Source organism: Natator depressus, chromosome 9, assembly GCF_965152275.1.
Source record: "Natator depressus isolate rNatDep1 chromosome 9, rNatDep2.hap1, whole genome shotgun sequence".
Lineage (NCBI taxonomy): Eukaryota > Metazoa > Chordata > Testudines > Cheloniidae > Natator > Natator depressus.
Window position 1 is genome coordinate 63,157,479 of NC_134242.1, and position 10,671 is coordinate 63,168,149.

The 10,671-nt window shown below is 56.8% G+C and overlaps 1 protein-coding gene across 1 annotated transcript; it reads right to left on the reverse strand.

Annotated features, from left to right (window-relative positions):
* Positions 1–2,950: 2,950 nt before the first annotated feature.
* On the reverse strand, positions 2,951–8,610 carry RIPPLY1 (ripply transcriptional repressor 1). The gene is made up of 4 exons (XM_074963088.1): positions 8,504–8,610; positions 7,675–7,750; positions 3,614–3,684; positions 2,951–3,206 (listed from the first exon to the last, which is right to left on the reverse strand). The coding sequence occupies exons 1-4, from the start codon at positions 8,608–8,610 to the stop codon at positions 2,951–2,953; spliced, it is 510 nt and encodes a 169-aa protein (XP_074819189.1).
* Positions 8,611–10,671: the final 2,061 nt, after the last annotated feature.

Here is a 10,671-nt window from a genome sequence, read left to right on the forward strand (position 1 = left end):
TCTTTTTGTGAATACAGACTAACACGGCTGTTACTCTGAAACCACTCATGGCATAGGAGTCACATAAGACCCAGCTTGATTCTCAGACTTTAGGTGGACTGGAGACTAGAGTGCAGGAAATTTGGGTGGGGAGAAGGGATTCTCTTTTTGACATATAAAATGGGGCCCTTACTGTGGGAGTGCAGGACGTGGGGTCCACACAACTGTAGCTAAGAAACATTAATTTAAAGGGGAACAGCAAAGTGTTGTTTAAATTGAGGATATAAGTGATTGATGCATAATATGGAGAGCATAAGCTGCCTATTAGCTAGAAATCAACATTTTTCCTCGCTGAATCAAACTGAGAGGGGATCCATGCTCTTAAATGACAGAAAGAAAGGTCTGTGGACTCGAACGGGCTTTGCCAACTCAAGAAATAGCTGAAGAGGTTCACGTAATCTCCAACTCTACAGTAAAATGTTAACTAAAGTGCAACACGCCTAATGTCCACCAGGTGTCAGTAGCTGCTAATATTTTAGAAAGGCCTGACAGCACAGTAATTAGGACAAGTATCAATTAGAGGTCCTGGAGTTTTCATTACAGTTTACAAGTAGCATACGTTTTTGTTTGGAGGCTGTGTTTTAGAACTGGGACCCTTATAACAATAATAATATCTATAAGAACATAAGAATGGGCATATTGAGTCAGATCTATGGTCCATCTAGCCCAGTATCCTGTCTTCCAACAGTGGCCAGTGCCAGATGCTTCAGAGGGAATGAACAGAACAGGGCAATTATTGAGTGATCCATCCGCTGTCATCCAGTCCCAGCTTCTGGCAGCCAGAGGCTTGGAGATCTGAGAGTCAAGCTGGGTTCTTCCTGGCTCATGGATCCCCAGCAGGATTAAAGATTCTGCAGCTGGAACGTAGCTGACAATGGCATGGATGATCCTTAAGCCAGAACAGACTCAGAGCTAGGATGGCTCTGCAGGTCTGCCCATAAAAGCTCGTTTCTGTCCACAGAGGCAGCAGCTATGACTCGGGAAGGGCTGACACCTGAACTTGTACCAAAACTACAACCCTGCCTTGGAGTCCCACCTCTTGTTATTTCATTGTAGGTCTGTGTATGGACACCTGTTTCACCTGTTCTGATTCGCTCCTGACTTCAGCACACTCAGAAGAAGGCACTTTGACTCTGGGATAAGAGCACCCGTCCCCAGAGTTTGTCTACATGGACATTGCACCAGTCGAACTGATGGGGTCACACTGCAGCCACTTTTAGTTAAGCTGCTGCAAATGCATGTGTGGGCCCAGCGCTGGGCATCCTCAGTGGACGTGACCCTCATCCCCTCACTCACCGCAAGAGCCAGCCTGCTCACCAGCAGCCACCGCCTGCTCACTCACCGCAAGAGCCAGCCTGAAAGAGGGGCAGGTGGGAGCGGGGAACGGGTCTGAGGAGATGGGGGCATTGGATGTTCAAACGGCAAATACGCTCACCCCTCAGTCCATTCAGCCGCATCTTCTAGCAGCGTGACTAGAACTTGGATCTCCTGATTCCCAGTGCAGAGCTTTAACCACTAGAGGTTGCTGTCACACTATTAGTTCAGCGAGTCACGGCTAGTTTTGTCGTGAAGAAGGGGCAGGAATGCTGCTGCGTGGTGCGGTTCCCCTCGGTGGCTCTAGGCCGCGCTGCATTCGGCCACTAGATGGGGCTATTTAAGCAGTTTGACATAAAAATGAGAGTTTCCTGGCCTGAATGCCACTGTAGATTCTGCTCTGAGCCCGACTGCATGGCAAGGCTGGTGTAGTGGAGGGCATTGGGCACCCCCTGCAGCCTCCCCCAGCCCCGTTAGCCTGCAGGGCTGCACTGTCCTTGCCTGATGACACCTGTCCCCAAGTGCTAATGGAGAGGGTGCCCCAGGTCAGAGCACAGATTGGCACCCGGCCTGGCCAGCAACATAGTTCTCGCCCCGCCCAGAGACTGGCTATCAGCCACCTGCCCCCTGCAGACAGAGGTGCAGGTTGTAGACGCCATAATCTTGTGCCCAGCTCCAGGGACAGCAGTCAGACCTTGGAGCAAAGGCACTAATCTGGCACTTCCCTCTGCCGTGTGGGGCCCCCCTCGTCCCATCCGCCCCACCTTCTGTTGAGCACAGTGATGGCCCTGCCCTGCCCCCACCAGGTCATTCCCCGACCCACAGCCCTCTCCCCCCATCACACATGTGCCCACTTCCCCATGCTAGGCAGATTTCCTGGCCATGGACTCCAGAGCACCATGAACCCTGATGTTAAAGCATCACATGCTTTATTTCACTCGTCAATGCCCTGCTATATATTAACCCCCAGAACACACAGACTAAAACCCAGAGCCACAGCTAAGCTCCACCTGGGCATCAGCACCCCCGAGTGGGAGCAGACACCCCCTCGAGGTTAGGGGGAGCAGGCTGGAACACTCACTCTCAGCCCAGCTCCCACAGCGTTGTCTGTCCAGGCTTCTTCCTTGAGACCTCCTCACCCGGCTCCCAAAGGGGCTGGTGCAGAAGGGCAAGCTGACCTCTGCTCTCGGCCCAGCCCCACTCCCCAGCACTAGGCAGGCATTGCTCAGGGGACGTCATAGTCTGGAATGGGAGAGTCCTCTCCCTGGCAGACACTTAGACCAGCTGCCCCGAGCTCTGACTGCTCACCTGGGACAGGCGTGGGGGCCTCTCGCCTCCCGCAGGACCATCTTGGAGTTTTGCAGCCCCTGGGTTTGAACTGTGCCCCCTGCTGGAGAGACCTGAAAATGCTTCCCAACAACCCTCTGGCCCCCCATCATCGCGCACACACACACCCTGGTGTAGGATGGCAAGGGCCGGGGTCTCAGAACCTTGGGGCGGAGTCTCTGGCAGGCTCCTTTACCGGCAGCATTGGGAAAGGTGGTGGCATTTATCCCCACAGCTGAGTCTTGCCCAGGTGCGCTGGGCACTGTGGGGGTCACTTCAGACAGAGCTTTATTGGCTGGCTGGCCCCAGCTGGCCCCTGATGGCAGCCTGCCTCCTGCCGTAACACAGACTCCTCCGCCTGCTGACCCCCTTCCTCCGCCTGCCTTTCCTCCCCCCAGCCTTCCTCCTCCTCCTCGCTGTCGGAGTCCTCATAGAGGCTGATGGTGGCTTGCACGGGGAAGTTCTCCAGCAGCTTCTCCCCCTCACTGTACAGGTAATCGAAGGATTTGGAGCGGGGCCAGAAGAGTCTGTGGGGAAAACATGCTTGACAAATACAGGTTCCTTTGCTTCCTCTTTGGAAAGCCCGGGGGTGTGAAAGAGGCACCATATCCTGCATGGGGCCCAGCACTGGGCTAGCAGGGGGTTGCAGGTCAGGAGTGAGAGGCATCAGCACAGCTGCGTGTGGGGAGCCCAGTGGTAGAGTGGCAGGAGTGGGGCTGTAAGGCAGGCTTGTGGGGTCTTGGCAGAGCTATGGGGCAAAGGCAGGGCGGGACTGGCCAAGCACGGGGGCACTGCAGGGCTGGCCAGTAGGGCATTGGCCGAGCCAAGTGCACGAAGCTGACGCTGCACTCTAGTGAGCACCATGAGCGCTGGTTACCCGCCCCAGCGAACAGAAACAAGCAGCCTGCCCGCCATCACTGTGGGGTGCACGTACCTGACGGGGTGCCGGAACAGTGCCGATGCCTTGCCGGAGCCACCATCCACCATTGTCTCGCTGCCACGGGCCTTGGGAAACACAGAACAGGAATTCGGATGCATGCCTTCAGCACCTGCGCTGCAACCTCCCCCCAGCATGGGGGATGGGGGTGAGTTAGGATCCCTTTGGGGGCTGATGGGATTCCAGGGGCAGGGATGGGGGATGCAGCGGGTACACTGGGAGAGCCCAGGGATCTCCTGCTGGGAAAAACAGGATGTAACTAAGCAAAGGAAAAGTTAGTTTGACTAGCAGGAAAGATTGGCCTGCCAGTGGGATCTCTTGGGCCATGGGATCATCTGTCAAGGGAAGCAGGAGCAGCTCCGGCACACAGGACCCACCAGCTTAGATGAAAGATCAGCCATTGTTGTTTGCAGTGCTGTTGTAGCCGGGTTGGCCCCAGGAAATCAGAAAGACAAAGTGGGTGAGGTCATGTCTTCTATTATCTTAATATTTCTCACCAACAGAAGTTGGGCCAATAAAAGATATGACCTCACCCACCTCATCAGACTAGATCAGAGACTAGGTCCATATGGCCTGTCTCTGGCAGGGGCCAGCAGTCAAAAAAGCAAACAGAACGCTGGTAATCATTAAGAAAGGGATAGATAATAAGACTGAAAATATCATATTGCCTCTATATAAATCCAGGGTACATCCTCCCAACCCCCCCACTGTTCCTCAGACGTTCTTGTTAACTGCTGGAAATGGCCCACCTTGATTATCACTACAAAGGGTTTTCTCCCCCCCCTCCCCCCCCCCACTCTCCTGCTGGTAATAGCTCATTTTAAGTGATCACTCTCCTTACAGTGTGCATGATAAACACCCATTGTTTCATGTTCCGTGTGTATATAAATCTCCTCACTGTATTTTCCACTGAATGCATCTGATGAAGTGAGTTGTAGCTCACGAAAGCTTATGCTCAAATAAATTGGTTAGTCTCAAAGGTGCCACAAGTCCTCCTTTTCATCTTAAATACTGGTGCAGATGTGGTCACCTCATGTCAAAAAAGATATATTGGACTTGGAAAAGGTTCAGAAAAGGGCAACAAAAATGATCAGGGGTATGGAACAGTTCCGTATGAGGAGAGATTAATAAGAGTGGGACTTTTCAGCTTGGAAAAGAGACGACTAAGGGGGGATATGATAGAGGTCTATAAAATCTTGACTGGTATTGAGAAAGTAAATAAGGAAGTGTTATTTACACCTTCTCATAACACAAGAACTAGGGGTCACCAAATGAAATTAACAGGCAGCCGGTTTAAAACAAAGAAAAGGAAGTATTTCGTCACACAACACACAGTCTTTTGCCAGAGCTTGTTTTGAAGGCCAAGACTATAACAAGGTTCAAAAAAGAACTAGATAAATTCATGGAGGATAGGTCCATCAATGGCTATTATCCCGGATGGGCAGGGATGGTGTCCCTAGCCTCTGTTTGCCAGAAGCTAGGAATGGGCGACAGGGGACGGATCACTTGATAATTACCTGTTCTGTTCATTCCCTCTGGGGCACCTGGCACTGGCCACTGTCAAAGGACAGGATACTGGGCTAGATGGACCTGTGATCTGACCCACTATGGCCACTCTTATGTTCAGCACCAGCTGCTGCAGAGGGAGAACCTGCAAGCAGGCGGTGAGGGACTAATCTCCCCGCAGGGAGAGTGGCGTCCTTACCCCCACTAGTAAGAGTTGGGCTCATAGCCCGAACACGGAGGGTCACACCCTTTGCTCTAGCTGATTTAATTTTTCTGTGGTGCCTATTCTAACCCCAGGATGTTAGCATGCTTTTATGAGCCCTGCTAAACTCTTGGCCTCTGTGATGCTTTGTGGCAGAGAGTCCCACAGGCTAACTGTGTGGTGCCCAGCAGGAAAGTATTTCCTTGAACCAGTTCTGAATTTGCCTCCCACCAGCGTCCCCTTGTTCTTGTGTTAGACCCAGCCCCAGCACTGATGCATGCGCTGTAGGGACCAGCCTGCATAGGCCGGAAGAGGAGGTGAGTCCTCTCCCAGCTCTGGAGTGTCCCGTGCTTTCTCTGTGGGGTCAGGCAGGATAGGAGAGCAGCAATGGCATGAGATGAAGAGAGGGGACGTTTAGGCTGAATAGCAGGAAAAGGTACCTGCTCGTGAGATGTGGGAGGCTGTGGGACCTGCTCCCAGCAGAGAGTGGGGAGCCCCGTTGCTAGCCCATCTGGGACGACAGCCCTGGCATGAGGAGCCAGCTGCCCTTCTGGGACTTTGTCGTCTCTCCTGGGATCCGTGGCTCCTTTGCCTACTGGTATTCTCCAACGGGGCAGGGCACATGAGCAGTGCAGGGAGTAGGGAGGCCATGCTGGCCGCTCCCCATCCCTGGGGGAATCACACCAAGCAAGGCAGATTTCCTTTCCTTCCAGCCGGCTGCCACCCGCGCTGAGAGGATGAGCCTGCTGAGGGGACACGGTCCGGCCTCCTCCGCACCCCAGCCTCACTGAACACACACCCTGGTGCCCACAGCAAAGACGAGGGCCAGGGAGGAAGCTGGCTCTACCCTCGGGAGGGCTTTATCCATTGTAATCTCCCCCTGTGCCAAACCCCTGCCTAGCGCAGCTAACCCCTGAGGAATCCCAGCCCTGGCCAGGGAAGAGGCATCCCTTTCCCACCACCCAGAGCCCTCTGAAATCTAACCCCCCACAGCAGCTACACAGGGAGAGCCAGCCCTTCCAGCAGAAGTGCCAACCTGGCACTGGCCTACACTACCCACTGCAGGGAAGGGGCTCGTTTCACAGCTGCTTACCTTCAAAAGGAGAGTCTGTGCCAGCTGGGAGGGATGGGGGAAGATGCCCTGTCTTCCAGACAGGTCTGCCTGCCAGCCTCCAGGATGCCAGCCAGGGTGGTCTGCCCCCAGCCTCCAGGGGACACCAGCTGGGGGGTGAGGGGTTGGCCTGCCAGCCTCCAGGGTGCCAGCCGGGAGGGGTCATCCAGGTGGGAATGTCTGCCCCCAAGCCTCCAGGGGGCACCAGCCTGGGGGGTCCACTCACCAGCCTCCAGGGGTGCCAGCATGGGGGGGTGGCTTCTTGCCATCCTCCAGGGGTTCCAGCCAGGGGGCGTCTGCCCCCCAGCTTCCAGGGGGTGCCAACTGGGGAGGTCTGTCCCACAGCCTCCAGGGGGTGTCGGCTGAGGGGGGTCTGCCTGCCACCCTCCAGGGGTCACCAGTGTGGGGAAATCTGCCCACCAGACTCCAGGGGGCACCTGCTGGGGAGGTCTGCCCCCCGCCCCTAGCCTCCAGGGGATGAAAGCCGGGGAAGGTCTTTTCACTAGCCTCGAGCAGGATGCAAATGGAGACTACTCAAAGGATCCCATGTGTCAGGTTGCCAGGCCCTGCACTTAGAATAACTTTGCTTGGCTCCCAACCCCTCAGTCCTTTTCTGCCCCTGCCACTGAGCGGTCCCTGTGTACAGCCCAGCAAGCCGGTGGAGCTCGGAGGTTAGAGGTGGAAAAGGCCCAGCAGCTCAGCCTGTCCAGCTCCCGGGGCCAGCCAGGATCCGGCCCTGTCAGGTGCTGTCCAGCCCTAGCTGTAAAAAAGTGTTGAGGGATGGATCTCCCCTGGGAGCCAATCACCCAGCCCCCCCCCCGATCTCACGGCCAGGCAGCTTCCCACGAGCTCCATCCTGAATTCCCCCTCTGCAGTGCGTCCCGTCAGGCGAGCTGAAGCTCTGGGCCTCATGGAAACAGAATCCAGAGCCGGAGGTCACCCAAGGCTACCTCCCTGGAGCCCGGACCAGTCCCTGCTGGACAGCGACTAGCAGCGTGGGGCCCAGAGCTGAACGCAATAACCCCAGGGGCTGGGGACAGCAAAAGAACCTAGGGGAAATGCCTCGGGAACAAGGCTGCTCAACCTAGGAGCGGCCCCACCGTGGGGATGCTGTGATGCAGAGGTCCGCAGAGGTGAAGGGCGAACGCCCAACCCCGCCCTCCGACCCACCTTGAGCCCCAGGGGGACTAGGCGGATTCTGGGGCTGGGCCGAGCTGGATCAAGAAGGGTGAAACTCACTGGGTCTGTCTGGTCCCTGTTCTGCCTGCACAGGTCCTTTGCAGTGGGAAGCCAGGGTCTCCAGAGCGGTGGGAATCTGCGAAGTGAGACAAGAAGAGGGGGTGGAGTGGGCCAGTCAGTGGTCATCAAGCCCAGGGTGCTATCGTTCTGAGAAGCCCCAGCTCGTGACAGCTGATAGAGCCGTGGCATCACACAAGCACCAAGGCAAATGCAGGCCCATAGTGCCCGCGCACCCACACAGGGCTAGGGTGTTCTCAGCACTAAAATCCCCTGTCCTGCAGCCCCCCCACATCCACACACAAACGCAGCGATGCAGCCTCGTCCCCGGCCCTCCGCCTCCCCCGCTCCGGTGGGATTTGTTTTTTGTGGGCAGACCCTGTCCCCAGACTGCCAGCAGTTTCGCAGGATGATCCTCGGAAGCCCTACGCTTTGCAGTGCCAAGGGATGGTCGGGAAGGGGAAAGCGCTGCAGTCCCCACCCTAACCCTCCCCCAAAAGTAGAGCTCAGGGGCTAAGGGCTAGCAGTGACAGCAGGAGAGTTCCTGCATCGTGATCCTCTGACACAGCCTCAAGGTTTCCCCATCTGGGAGGTGGGTTTAGGGGCCTGTTTCTGAGCCCCCAGCGCAGAAGGGAAGAGAAGCACAAAGCCCTTATTAACAATCACAGACAGACGCGCCCCATTCTGTATGACACTCCCCCCCACCACACCTTTGCCAAAAGTAGCGAGACGGAGCGCCACACTCCCCCCTCTGCCGGCCCCGTCTCCTCCGACTCGGCTGCGCCAGCCACAGAGCGGGCAATGGGCACTGTGGCCACAAGACCCTCATTACCTTCTGCCTTGTTCTCGGCCCTGCACAGGGCACCCACAGCCCCAGGCAGCTGGGGCGCCCCGGAGCCAGCCGGCCAGCCCGAGGGGAGCGTGGACAGAAGCATCCATAGTGTGAGCTGGCGAAGAAGGAGCAAGGTCTCTCTCTCCGGCCTGTCCTAGGAGCCCTTTATAGCCCTCCCAGCCTGGCTGGGGCTGGGGAAGGGGGAGAGCAGGAGGTCCCAGGGTGTCCAGCATGTCCCAGTTGAGTAAACAGTGGCTCAGCAGGAGGCTGGGGGGGCACCGTCAGCTCCGGTGGAAAAACAAAACACAGAAGGGAAAAGTTAGACACCATTTGTGAGAAATGCCCCAGGGAGTCAGGGGGAGCGGGGCGGGGACAATTAATGAGGGTGATTAGGAGCTTTGTCCCCATTACCCTAAGGGAGGGGACTGGAGGGGCAGTAATGTGGGGAGGAAATGGGTCTGTGCAGGATGGCCCAGCTAATGGAGAGAAGGCCAGAAGGAAAGAGAGGGAGGAGAGAGTGACTTTCGAGGGAGGGGGGCAAGGAACAGAGGAGGGGAGGAGAGAGAGGCGTGAGATTTCAGGGCTGTAACATAGGGGTAAAAAGGGAAGCAGGCCTGGCTCGGTACCAATTGGGGGTTTCTCACTGCGGGCCCCATCCGGCTGCCAAGGGCACGCACGGGGCAGGGTCGGGCCTTGGGCTCAGAGTCCCTGCTCTCAAGTCACTGCTCTGTAGGCTGGACAGCACCAGGGCAGCCCAGAGATCCAGCCCCAGCAGCACCGGGCGGGGCGGGACACACATAGTCAAAAGGATTTGCTGTCTGGGATGTAGGCGCGTGGGGAGCAGCCCTGCAAGGGAAAGCGACACTTCGGCTCCTCCTCCGGGGCTGAGCTGCATCACTGATTGCGGGAGAAGCAGGCGACTGGTGCCTCTGGGGCAGCACAAGGCAGCCAAATCCCCCTAGGCCTGTGCTCTCTGGCAAGAGAGCGATGGATAATTCAGCAGGGATGACCAATGGGACAGCCCCATTGCAACTGGAGATTACAGGCCCTGCTTTTGTCTAGCTTGGTGTATTCCAGGACTTTCAGGGAGCCAGCTCCCGCTTCCCAGCCTCAAGGCTCGGCAGGAGAGACTCTTTCCCAAGCATTCTGCCTTCCCAGCCTGGCATGGGGCTATGCCACTGCTAGGGGCAGCCCTGTGCGTCTCCCTAAATGAGCTTGTTTTCAGCTGGGCATTGCCAGCAGGCACTGGGCTGTTAGCAGGTGCTCCCTGGGGAGCGGGTCTCTGGAATTTCCCTGGCAGACCAGCCGCGCAGAGCCCTCTCACCCGCCCAGGGGGGACGGTCCATGCACTTTCCACTAAGCCCCTGCCAGAGCTGCCTTCCCAGCACTGGGCAACTTGCCCCCCTCCCCACCTTGCCCCTTCTCACTGACAGTGCAAAGGGCATGCAAAACCGGCCCAGAGCCAAACAGCACCATCTCTCCCCTGCTCCGTAGAAGGGATATGCTGCACAGGGCACGAGGCTGGGACCAACCAGGCCCCATGTCTCATGCCCCCCCACGCCGCTCTACTTCCCAATCTGCCCGTCACCCGATTCCTTCCCTCTGGCCTTGGGGAGGCATTGCTCTAGTATCTGCAGCACCAGAGGGAGCCTCTGATAATGATAGCCCCGAAGGGGCCCTAATGAAGCTTTAATAGGATTTGTTACGGGCCTCTGATTAACACCGACTCTGCAATGCATCCGCTGAAGTGAGCTGTAGCTCACGAAAGCTTATGCTCAAATAAATGTGTTAGTCTCTAAGGTGCCACAAGTCCTCCCTTTCTTTTTGCGGATACAGACTCACACGGCTGCTACTCAGAAAACTGGCTCTGCAGTGACATCTCCACCTCCCGCCCTGGCCGGGCCAGCTTCCCCTTTACCCAGCCCTGGGAAATCTCTACCCAGGCTGGGGCCACAGCCCCCACTTCCCCAGCCCTACCTTTGGGCCAGGAGGAAGGAGTTGGAGGGAATTTTCCCAGCTGAGTCAGTGCAGCCTGGAAAAAACCTGCAGGGAGGGACTTTGCACACGGCACACCTCAGAGCACCTGAATCGCTAAGCGTTGCAAGCCCTGAGACAGCCTAATGCTGGACTGGGGGGCACGGTCTCCCCTTCGGAGCTGTATCAATCCC